The following is a 13,051-nucleotide window of genomic DNA, read 5'->3' as shown; positions in this document are numbered from 1 at the left end:
CAAAGTTGAGACTTCCTCTCTTCCAACACTGGTTTCTGACAGGAATCAGCCCAATGTTACTGACTCGGTTTCTCTCCCTCCAGATGCTGCCTACCATGTTGAGCACTTCCTGTTTTTATATCAACCCCATAGCTTCTGATATTCCATAAATACTAAGCATCTCATTATAACGAGGAGCTCTTATAGATAGAAAATCACCAAACTAAAAAATATGCTAACTATTATCTAATACAGTGGATTCCAGTTAATGGGGACACATCAGGACCAGTACATTATGGCCCAATTAAGCAACTGCTCAAATTAGCTGAAGTTTCATGGAAATAGTTGAAAAGGTATAAAAAGACAAACTGCCATTTAATTGAGTAACAAATTATGTATTTAAATGAAAGCCCTTCCATCTTTAATATCTTAATTTTTCCCTTTCAGGGTTCTTTTGAAGACCCTGACCTGGAGCTACACGCTGACTACAGTTCTTTGCGGGAATGGGACCCGCTCTTGAGGTTTTATAACCGGTGGTTGTTGTTTGGCATGCTAAGGGCTCAGCCTAAGTACTTGGCTTGGCTTTGGAAGCCTAGGATCGCGGGGCTCTGGAGACAGGTGATCGAGGGTCGGTGTCATGACAGGAGACCCGTGTGTCGTCGGGGTAGTCAGACTATCTGTGGCTGCGTGCCCAGAGACTTGTGGATCTTTGGGCAGAGCTCGAAAAAAACGACGTGGCAGACTTTTAACATCACAAACCAGCTGTTGTTTGTTATGTCTTCCCATTCACCGTGAAAACAGAGACACCTTTCTCCCTTATTAGGGAGAGAGAGCGAGCCTGTGGCATGTCGAATACCAGGTGAAACGCAAAGTCTTTGGGGTAACTACAAGTCTGTGTCTTTACTGTTGCTTGCTCACGCCTGAGTGCTCGGCGACGGATGCTGATGCTTTTTTTTGTTGCTGGGGGGAGGGGGGATTGTTGTTTGCTGCTGCTTACATACGGGGGGGGTAGCGGGGGGGAACTTTGGGGTTCTAACATTCAACTGTCATTCATTCTTTGGGGCACTCCTCTATTTTCATGGATGTTTGCAAAGAAAAAACATTGTAGGATGTATATTGTATACATTTCTCTGACAGTAAATGTACCTTTGAAACCTTTGAAATACAGAATTAGAACACTACCAAAACTACAACAATACTATAAAACTTTGTATTAGTTCCTAATAGTTATCGACAGAGGAATTCATCCAGTGTACTCTGCCATGTTTTTTTTCATTGATTATAAATGAACAAAATCAGTGCAGACACCTAGTGTAGATAATGGACTGCATTCATACAATGCTTTTGACAATGACATCATCCAAATCTTCATTTTCATTGTAATATTCAAGACAATTGACATGCCTTCAAATTTTTCACAGTTACTAACTTATTGAAAGAGTAAGATCATTTCATTTTTACTCACTACCGTTCCTAGCATCTCCAAGCCTGAGTGCTTGAGACCGCAGCGAGCAAAACAGTTCCAAATTATCATACTGCCTATTTTTCACTAACTATCAGTGACAAAAACTGCTGCTGTTTGAACACAAACACATGCAACTGATTCTATTTAAAAACTGTTCGCTGTAAGCACAGTGTAGTGTTTGACAGCCAAATGACACGCACTCACTGGCACGAGTTGGAAAATGTTCAGCAACAGGCTCCTGGTGCAATTATGTGGAATAGTGTTCCAAATAAACAAAGGGAATCCTAGATATTTTCTCAATTTGTTTTTGTGCTTTAAGAGATGTCCCAAATAAGCAGCTGCCCTGATTGACTGATGGCCCAGTGATCCAGAATCCACTGCACATGTTAACTATAGTACAGAGTGCAAAATAAAGATTGAAAAGACAGAAGCAGAAATAAAATAAGAAACATTTGTTTAAATTTGGAAGAAATTACCACAGAAAGTAACAATACATGCAAAAGACCTTATTTAGAACTGGAGAGTTTATTGGTCAGTACTGATGAAGCGTCCTGGCCCAAATCATCAACTATCTATTCTTTTCCGTAGATTTTGCCTGACCCACTGGGTTCCTTCAGTATTTTGTGTGTGTTGCATTGGACAGTAATTATGGCCATTAAAATTAATTTCTAATTTTTAAGGTATTTATTTCTGAAATCATAACTATCTAAAATGTGTCTGATTTTTAAAGTTTATTCTGGAGAAAACTAATAATACTGCACCCTGTTAAGAATCAGGAGGCAGCAATACGCTGATCTTCACAATTAAGCTGCACCTGAATGCTGTCAGTTACATGGTGTTGTATTCACTCTCCTCCCTAACTACTGATGAGCATTCAAGCCAGACAATAGAACAAGCTGGAATTCGAAATAACCCTTTGCTTGGTAAAACTACATCATCCTCAAAATTCAAGTCAACTCAAACTCACCCTCCCTGTACAACTATTAAATGGTTTAACCAGAACAACTGAGTACTTGATTGGGACGAAGGCCAATCACTGAACATCAGCCTGGGATTGGTTTCAGCTGACCACTAGGTGCTGATTGTTTTGGCTTGCCATAACACATAGCATAACACAAATAAACACTGATAATTTTCCTGTCAGCATAACTACAGATTGCCAGAACAAATAATATATTTTTCCTCTTAATTCTTTTAATACATGTTCATAAAGCTCCTATCATCACATTTATTTTAAATGGTATTCTACAGTTAATTGCTTTCACTCAAAATAACAGCAGTCAGAACAAATACTTCTTTCCATATAAAATTAAATTGTATTATAATTTTCCCTTTTTTTATTTGGAGCCAGTAAGCTGGCCTCTACTACTTAATCTGCTTTAGTGTGATTAGTTGAAAAGTAAATATTGGCTGAAACACCAAACACTGAGAAATCATGTGAACTTCTTCAAATAATTCTGTTGGATAATGTGTCCAGGCGTTTAGTCTACAGCCTCATTTTACAGGTCTCGCCTTTGCTTCTTCACAATAGAGTCCAGTTGGCAGCTGAGTTCAATTCCTGCAGTGAAAATTCTATGTAATCCTAACTAATACCACACAGTTAAAAAAACTTGCAACCTGGTCATTTTAATCAGTCAGGCTACTTCAGTTATATTTGTGCATCACATAAAGTTTACATACAAACAGTTTTAGTTTCCTCATGATAAGATTCTATCAAGCATTACTTTGCATTGGCATATCTCTCAAGCCAAATCTGTACTGTATATTTTAAGATAATAATTCTACCTTGTACAGGATCACGAGCAATGACTTCAGCCACATCTGTCGTATGTGAGGTTTCAGAGTCCAAAGAGAACACCGCGGAGGCTGCTGAAAGTAATGGCGCAGCTGTGGGCAGGTGCAATACTTCAGCACCTGCACCACCAGTGGGAGGAGCTGGTTGCCCAAGCTAATGTTGTAATCCATAACCTACAAAAACATTATCAAACATTCCATAAGTACACTTAATACACTAAAAGTTAGGAAAGCCAGTAAAATAGACTACATATGTGACTTAACAAATGTTTACAAGTTCAAGGTTCAAAGTAAATTTATTATCGAAATGCATATATGTCACCATATATATACCACCCTCGTGGGCAATCATAGTAAATGAAAGAAACACAACAGAATCAATGAAAAACCACATCCAACAGGATGGACAAACAGCCATTGTGCAAAAGACAACAAACTGTGCAAATACAAAAAGAAAAATAATGAAGTATCAAAAAACCTAAAACATGAGGTGAAGAGTTCTTGAAAGTGAGTCTATAGGTTGTGGGAACAGTTCATTGTTGCGGTGAGTGAAATTGAGTGAGGTTATTCCATCTGGTTCAAAAGCCTGATGGTTGAGGTAATTTGAAGAGGAACAGGTGGCAAACTACAACTAGGCCTCAGACAGTGCCTGCTGTGACACCACTCCCAGAACTCCACTATCAATGGTTTTTTTGTGTTTTTAAATAACTCTTGTAGTCCAAATAGATTTTATTGGAACATAATTAAAACCAGCAAGATAAAACAATTAAATGATTTATCTTTTTTATTCAGAGTGAGCAATCTGATTCAACTGACAAACAAATTTTCAAAGGAAGGAGTGGCGTATCATTCATCAGTGTCCTGGGCATAACACTGAAGGGCTGAACTTAGCTCAGTATTTTAGTATTTCACTGCTGAATGTTGTGATCAAAGTGGAGCAAATGGACAGGTGCTCCACTGCCAGAGAGCCAGTAAAACACAAGTCCGATTATAGAACTAAATACAGAACCTAAATGTTAATCCAGCTGTGCCAAGAAACCAAGAAGATTGTGTTAACATTAAATTCATAGTTTCAGTTATCTCAACCGGTTGCATGGTAGCGTAGCAGTTAGAATGATGCTATTACAACTTGGGGCGTAGGAGTTCAGAATTAAGTTGCAATCCCCTCTGTGAGGGGTTTATATGTTCTCTCATGGGTTTCCTCCGGGTGCTCTACACTCCAAGACGTACCAGTTAGTAGTTAATTGGTCAATGTAAATTGTTCTGTGTTCTAGGGTTAGGATACAGTTAAACAGTTGGGTTACTGGGCGGTGGGCCAGAAAGGCCTATTCCACACTGTTTCTGTAAATAAATAAACAGAGAGATGAGAATGTAGCATATAAAATATATAAAATATACCGATAGTACCTGTTAGTATGTAAAAATCTGAGAGGCACAGACAGAATAGAGATTCATTTTCACAGAATTGATACGTCAAATACCAGAGGGCAACGATTTAAGGCAGGGTGAGGAAAGTTTGAGTGAGATGTGTGAGGCAGGATTTAAGGAGGTGTGCGAGGCAGTTCTTTTTTTTAAACACAGAGAATGATAGGTGCCTCAGACATGCTGCCAGAGGAGGTAGAAAAACAGCACTGATTTAAGGGTATTTCCAGAGACACATGGAAGACGTGGACCCTGTGACAGAAACTGGATTGGCATCTTAGGCTCATTCTTGTGCTGCTGCCCTGTTCAATTTGCTATAAAAATTTGCTGTTCAATTAGACTCAATGTTCAATGCAATTAGAATGATTACAACTGAATTTTTAGGTGCAGAATGGTAAAACTATTGTTTCAAGTTTCTTGAGGGAAAAAAAATTGGTGCATATTTCCCACTTGGTCAAAGAATGCCATCTAGTGGACGGTCCTGTTCACCGTGAATGACATCTCCCTCCACAGAGGGAGAGATTGCCTGATGCACATACAGTGCCTATAAAAAGTATTCACCCCCTTGAAAGTATTCATATTTTATTTTTTCACAGATTTGAATCACAGTGGGTTTAATTTGTTTTCTTGAACGTTAATCAACAGAAAAAGACTCTTGTGTCAAAGCGAAAACAGATCGTTACAAAGTGATCTACATCAATTACAAATAATTGATGGCATAAGTGTTCATCCCCTTCAAGTCGGTATTTAGTAGATGCACCCTTGGCAGCATTTACAGCCTTGAGTCTGTGTGGATAGGTCTCTATCAGCTTTGCACGTATGAACACTGCAATTTTTCCCACTCTACAAAACTGCTCAAGTTCTGTCAGGTTGCATGGGAATAGTGAGTGAACAGCCCTTTTCAAGTCCAGCCACAAATTCTCAACTGGTTTGAGGTCTGGACTCTGACTTGTCCACTCCAGGACATTAACTTTGTTGTTTTTAAGCCACTCCTCTATAGCTTTGGCTTTATGCTTGGGGTCATTGTCTTGCTGGAAAACACATCTTCTCCCAAGTCGCAGTTCTCTTGCAAACTGCACCAAGTTTTCCTCTGGGATTACCCTGTATTTTGCTGCATTCATTTTATCCTCTACCTTTACAAGCCTTCCAGAGCCTGCTGCAATGAAGCATCCCCACAACATGATGCAGCCACCACCATGCTTCACGGTAGGGATGGTGTGTTTTTGATGATGTGTGGTGTTCGGCTTATGTCAAACATAGCATTTAGTCTAATTGAATTGAATTGACATTATTGCTTACATCCTTCATATACACGAGGAGTGAAATCTTTAAGTTACATCTCTGTCTAAATGTGCAACTTATAGTAATTTATAATAAATAGTATGTAAAACAGGGCAGTCAATATAACATAGAAATACAGTCGTGTCAGCATGAATTAAACAGTCTGATGGCCTGGTGGAAGGAGCTGTCCCAGAGCTTGTTGGTCCTGGCTTTTATGTTGCAGTACTGTTTCAAGCAGCTGGAACAGTTTGTGGTTGGGGTGACATGCACCCCCAATGATTCTTTGGGCCCTTTTTACACACCTGCCTTTGTAAATGATGGTGCAATCCTGGTCATATTACGATCAAGGAACGCGTTTGTAGCCCGGATATCGAACTTTTTGCTGTTGGACTCCAGCCATATTATTTGCCGAGGGAAATCTCACACGCAATTGTGGTTGTTGTGTATATCCCTTCCTCTGCCAACTCGACGTCGGCGTGTAACATCATTTACACCGTTGGGCACAGGAGTACATTCAGCCAGAGACTCATTCCACCGAGATGCAGCACTGAGCGTCATGGGAAGTCATTCCTGTCTGTGGCCATCAAGCTTTACAACTCCTCCCTTGGAGGGTCAGACACCCTGAGCCAATAGGCTGGTCCTGGACATATTTCTATCTGGCATGGTTTACATATTAGTATTTGGTTGTTTGTGGTTTTGTATTGCTATGTTTGTACTCTGTTCTTGGTTGGTGCCACTGTAACGAAACCCAATTTCCCTCAGGATCAAAAAAGTATGTCTATCTATCTATCTCAATATCCTGAATAGTGGGAAGTTCACATCTCTGCAGAGTCCTGCAATTGAGGGAAGTACAGTTCCCATACCAGGCAATGATGCAGCCAGTCAGGATGCTCTCAGTTGTGCCCCTGTAGAAAGTCCTTAGGCTTTGGGGGCCCAAACCAAATTTCTTCAACTACCTGAGGTGAAAGAGGTGCTGTTGTACCATTTTCACCACACAGCCGGTATGTCCGGACCATGTGAGATCAAGGATGTACTGTTCAGACTTTATAAAGCACTGGTGAGACCTCAGTTGGAGTATTGTGAGCAGGTTTGGGCCCCTTATTTAAGAAAGGATGTGCTGAAACTGGAGAGGGTTCAAAGGAGGTTCATAAAAATGATTCCAGGATTGAATAAATTGTCATATGAAGAGTGTTTGACGCCTCTGGGTCAATATTCATTAGAATTCAGAAGAATGAGAGGTGACCTCATTGAAACCTATCGAATGGTGAAAGACCATGATAGAGTGGATGTGGAGAGGATGTAAGAGAGTCTAAGGCCAGAGGACACAGCCTCAGAATAGAGGGCTGTCCTTTTAGAAAAGAGATGAGGAGGAATGTTCAAAAAAAGGTAGTAAGGATAGTCCGGGTAGTTATAGACCAGTGAGCCTTACGTCTGTGGTGGGAAAGCTGCTGGAAAAGATTCTTAGAGACAGGATCTATAGGCATTTAGAGAATCATGGTCTGATCAGGGACAGTCAGCATGGCTTTGTGAAGGGCAGATCGTGTCTAACAAGCCTGATAGAGTTCTTTGAGGAGGTGACCAGGCACATAGATGAGGGTAGTGCAGTGGATGTGATCTATATGGATTTTAGTAAGGCATTTGACAAGGTTCCACATGGTAGGCTTATTCAGAAAGTCAGAAGGCATGGGATCCAGGGAAGTTTGGAGGAGCAGAGGGATCTCGGGGTACATGTCCAGAGACCCTGAAAGTTGCCTCACAGGTGGATAGGGTAGTTAAGAAAGCTTATGGAGTGTTAGCTTTCATAAGTTGAGGGATAGAGTTTAAGAGTCGCGATGTAATGATGTAGCTCTATAAAACTCCGGTTAGGCCACACTTGGAGTACTGTGTCCAGTTCTGGTCGCCTCACTATAGGAAGGATTTGGAAGCATTGGAAAGGGTACAGAGGAGATTTACCAGAATTCTGCCTGGTTTATAAAGTATGCATTATGATCAGAGATTAAGGGAGCTAGGGCTTTACTCTTTGGAGAGAAGGAGGATGAGAGGAGACATGATAGAGGTATACAAGATAATAAGAGGAATAGATAGAGTGGATAGCCAGCGCCTCTTCCCCAGGGCACCACTGCTCAATACAAGAGGACATGGCTTTAAGGTAAGGGGTAGGAAGTTCAAGGGGGATATTAGAGGAGGGTTTTTCACTCAGAGAGTGGTTGGTGCGTGGAATGCACTGCCTGAGTCAGTAGTGAAGTTTAAGAGACTACTAGACAGGTATATGGAGGAATTTAAGGTGGGGGGTTATATGGGAGGCAGGGTTTGAGGGTCGGCACAACATTGTGGGCCGAAAGGCCTGTACTGTGCTGTACTATTCTATGTTCCATGAATTTCCTGAGCCAGAGAGTGGTGAATCTGTGGAATTTGTTGCCACAGACGGCAGTGGAGGCCAAGTATTTACCTTTAGTTTAGGCAGAGGTTGATAGATTTATGATTGGTCAGGGTATGAAGGGATCCAGGGAGAAGGCCGGAGATTAGGGCTGAGAGGACAGAGCAGACTCAATGGGCAGAATAGTCTAATTCTGCTCCAATATCTATAGTCTTATAGAATATTGATTATAGCCCAGAGGAAGACAATGGCAAACTACTTCTGTAGAAAAATTTGCCAAGAGCAATCATTGTCAAATATTCAAGAATGTTACATAATTATCTCTTAAATTATAAGTAAATTTTTCAAGTGGAATAGAACTAGCCATTTCATTATTCCAACGATCCATACTTAAATACGAATCAGATTTCCAAGTAACTGCTATAGTCTTCTTAGCTACTGCCAATGCAATTTTTATAAATTCTTTCTGATATTTATTCAATTTAAGTTTCGGTTTTATCCCTTCAATATCACCTAATAGAAATAATACAGGGTTATGTGGAAGTTGAATTCCAGTAATTTGTTCGAATAAGATTCTTAAATTTATCCAAAAAGGTTGAATTTTAAAACAAGACCAAGTAGAATGTAAAAAAGTACCAATTTCTTGATTACACCGAAAACATTTATCAGATAGATTTGAGTTTAATCTATTTATTTTTTGTGGTGTAATATATAATTGGTGTAAAAAATTATATTGTACTAATCTAAGTCGAACATTTATTGTATTTGTCATACTGTCCGGACAAAGTCTTGACCAATTTATTTCATCAATTTGCCAAGAGCAATCATTTACAAAAGATAGGATGTCATATTTAAGTGCTCCGACAAAGAATTTGGTTACTTGGGGAAAGTAATGAATAATTATACCAAATTTATTTTGAATCCCATGGAGCATGTGGAAACCTTCCAATACCCAGGCGGCTCTTTTTTTTCTTTCTTTCTTTTAGGTAGGACTATATATGGGGGGGGGGCAGGGTTAAGGGGAGGGGGGGTAGATTTTATCTTTTCATGTATTCTTTTTGAAAATTTAATAAAAATTATATAAAAAAAGAGCAATCATTGTCATGGAAGGAGCATGATCGCATCATACAACGCGGTACATAGCAAATGAAAATATATATTTATATATACTTCTTATTGTCATTTACAGTTTTTATTACATATTAAAGTTTTCTGCTGCCATTTCATGAAATATGCCATTGATACTAAACCTAATTCTGATTGTGTTAACCTGAAAACTAAAAACATTACAGATCAAAAGCAAAATACTTTTTTTTAAAAATCAGCTAGGATAAAATTGGAGTGGAATCTGAACAGTGTGCAACATAATGTCTGTGAGGACATGTTTTGTAATGTTTATAATGTTTTGTAAAGGTTTTGCTGCATAAAGTCAGAGGTGTTGAAAGTTCAAAGTAAATTTATAATCAAAGTACATATATGTAATTACATACAACCTGGAGATTCGTTTTCTTGCGGGCATTCACAGCAAATACAAAGTAAAACAATAGGATCAATGAAAAACTGCATATAACCGTTGGATAATCAATGTGCAAGTTGTACAAATACAAAAATAAAATAATAATAAGCATTAAAATCTCAGGAACATGAAATGAAGAGCCCTGTTGCTGCAGCTCTCTTAGCCTTGAAGCAATTCATATGTAACACTTTTCATCTGATTTCCCAAAGTACCACTCAACAAAAAATATGCTTTGAAAATTACTCATTACTCTTCTGTAAAGCTAAAAAAGGGAAACAAAGGCGCAAGAGAGCACCACTATGTTAGCAAGTCTCAACTGGAATGATTGTGCGATTAGAGATTTAGTCATGGGATTTCTATAGTTTCTCCAACTTCAAAATGACACTGCCAGAGACTCAAAGGAAACCAAAACGTTTTTCTGTCTTATTGGTTATGTGATATGTTGAGTCATAAAAGGAGTAAAACTATTTTACAATGGAGACTCCCCAGCATCGAGGACATTTTCAAAAGGTGATGTCTCAAAGTGACAGCATCCATCATTAAGGACCCCCATCACCCAGACTGACATGTCCTCTTCTCAATGCTACCACCAGGGGGCGGTATAGGAGCCTGAAGAGAGACAATCAATGCTACCACCAGGGGGCGGTATAGGAGCCTGAAGAGAGACAATCAATGCTACCACCAGGGGGCGGTATAGGAGCCTGAAGAGAGACACTCAATGCTACCACCAGGGGGCGGTATAGGAGCCTGAAGAGAGACACTCAATGCTACCACCAGGGGGCGGTATAGGAGCCTGAAGAGAGACACTCAATGCTACCACCAGGGGGCGGTATAGGAGCCTGAAGAGAGACACTCAATGCTACCACCAGGGGGCGGTATAGGAGCCTGAAGAGAGACACTCAATGCTACCACCAGGGGGCGGTATAGGAGCCTGAAGAGAGACAATCAATGCTACCACCAGGGGGCGGTACAGGAGCCTGAAGAGAGACAATCAATGCTTAGGAACAGCTTCTTCCCCTCCACCATCACATTTCTGAATGGACAATGAACCCATGTACACCACCTCAGTATTTTTTGCTCTCTTTTTGCATTAGGTACTTAATTTATTTTTACATACCTTCCTATTGTAATTTATAGTTTTTATTATGTATTGCTGCAAAAACAAATTTCACAACATATACTGTACAAGTGATATTAAACCTGATTCTCATTCTGAAATGCAGGAATCTGTAGTAAACCTACAGATATTAACATGGCTTCTCTTTCTTTTGCAGTTTTGTACAATCTGAAATACTTTGCAATCTTATGTCGCAACACATTCCAACTGTGTGAACAGAATAAGTTACATTGCTTTAAGTGAAAATTTTAAATTTATATGGGTTATAAAGGATTATCATAAAAAAAATCCATTCAAGTTAAATCCATTTGTAATGTTGTAATCAAAGGAGGTGTTTTTTTTTATTATTTATTTCTTTAGTGGATTTAGCATAGTCCATCATGGGTAAAGCATAAAACTCATCTCCGTAATAAAAGGACGTGCTGTGAGGCTGTGTCCTCTGGTGTTAGACTCTCCCAACAGGGGGAACATCCTCTCCACATCCACACTATCAAGGCACTTCCCTATACAGCAGGTTTCAATGAGGTCAGCCTTCATTCTTCTGAATTCAGTAAGTACAGTTCCAGAGGCAAAGGCTCCTCGTATGATAAACCTTTTAATCCCAGAATGATTTTCATAAACTTCCTTTGAACCTCTCCAATGTCATGCTTTCTACAATAAGGGGCCAAATTTGTTCACAATACTCCAGGTGAGTACTTTAAATCCTTGTTTTTGTACTCTGTCCCTCTCAAAATGAATGCTAGCATCACATTCGCCTTCTTCACCAGAATCAACCTGCAAATTAACCTTCAGGGAATCCTGCATGAGCATTCCCAACTCTATTTACACCTCAGATTTTTCAATTTTCTACCCATTTAGAAAATAGTCTACGTGTTTATTTCTTCTACCACGGTGCATGACCATACACTTCCCAATGCAACGAGCAGGTTGACAATAAACTGGACTGGTTAAAGAACACTGAGGCTGTCTACAAGAAGGGTCAGAGCCGTCTCTATTTCCTGAGGAGACTGAGGTCCTTTAACATCTGCCGGACGATGCTGAGGATGTTCTACAAGCCTGTGGTGGCCAGTGCAATCATGTTTGCTGTTGTGTGCCGGGGCAGCAGGCTGAGGGTAGCAGACACCAACAGAATCAACAAACTCATTCGTAAGGCCAGTGATGTTGTGGGGATGGAACTGGACTCTCTCACGGTGGTGTCTGAAAAGAGGATGCTGTCTAAGTTGCATGCCATCTTGGACAATGTCTCCCATCCACTACATAATGTACTGGGTGGGCACAGGAGTACATTCAGCCAGAGACTCATTCCACCGAGATGCAACACAGAGCGTCATAGGAAGTCATTCCTGCCTGTGGCCATCAAACTTTACAACTCCTCCCTTTGAGGGTCAGACACCCTGAGCCAATAGGCTGGCCCTGGACTTATTTCCTGGCATAATTTACATATTACTATTTAATTATTTATGGTTTTATTGCTATTTATTATTTATGGTGCAACTGTAACAAAAACCAATTTCCCCCGGGATCAATAAAGTATGACTATGACTATGACGTGTGTTTTAAGACACTTTTAATCACTTCCTCTCCCAGTGTACAGTGCCCTACTGCTTCAAATTATCCACCATTGTTCCTGCACCAAAAAAGACCAAAGTAACATGTCTGAACAACTGGCGTCCTGTCACACTCATCTCAATAATAAGCAAATGCTTTGAGAGGCTGGTCAAGGATTACATCTGCAGCTTGCTACTACCCAAACTGGATCCCCTACAGTTCGCCTACTGACACAACTGATCAACAGATGATGCAATAGCCACTGCCCTACACACCATCCTTACACACCTGGAGAAGAAGGATGCTATTGTGAGAAAGCTGTTCTTGGACTACAGTTCAGCATTCAACACTATACAGTAATTCCCTCCAGGCTTGACAAGAAGCCCAGAGACCTCAGCTTTCACCCTGCCTTGTGCAGCTGGATCCTGGACTTCCTGTCAGATCACCAGCAGGTGGTAAGAGTGGGCTGCCTCATCTCCACCCCTCTGACTCTCAACACAGGAACCCTTCAGGGCTGTGTACTAAGTCTCCTGCTTTACTCCCTGTGTACCC

At 40.3% G+C, this 13,051-nt stretch overlaps 1 protein-coding gene across 1 annotated transcript in view; it reads right to left on the bottom strand.

Annotated features, from left to right (window-relative positions):
• LOC134344062 (protein unc-79 homolog) overlaps positions 1 to 13,051 on the bottom strand; it is a 403,221-nt gene that overhangs the window by 197,895 nt on the left and 192,275 nt on the right. The window contains exon 29 of the mRNA XM_063043251.1: positions 3,230 to 3,412. Within this exon, the coding sequence (XP_062899321.1) occupies positions 3,230 to 3,412 (183 nt within the window). The remainder of the gene's footprint in view (positions 1 to 3,229; positions 3,413 to 13,051) is intronic.

Source organism: Mobula hypostoma, chromosome 1, assembly GCF_963921235.1.
Source record: "Mobula hypostoma chromosome 1, sMobHyp1.1, whole genome shotgun sequence".
Lineage (NCBI taxonomy): Eukaryota > Metazoa > Chordata > Chondrichthyes > Myliobatiformes > Myliobatidae > Mobula > Mobula hypostoma.
Note: the sequence above shows the minus strand (reverse complement) of the source record. Positions and strands in the feature narration are given on the sequence as shown.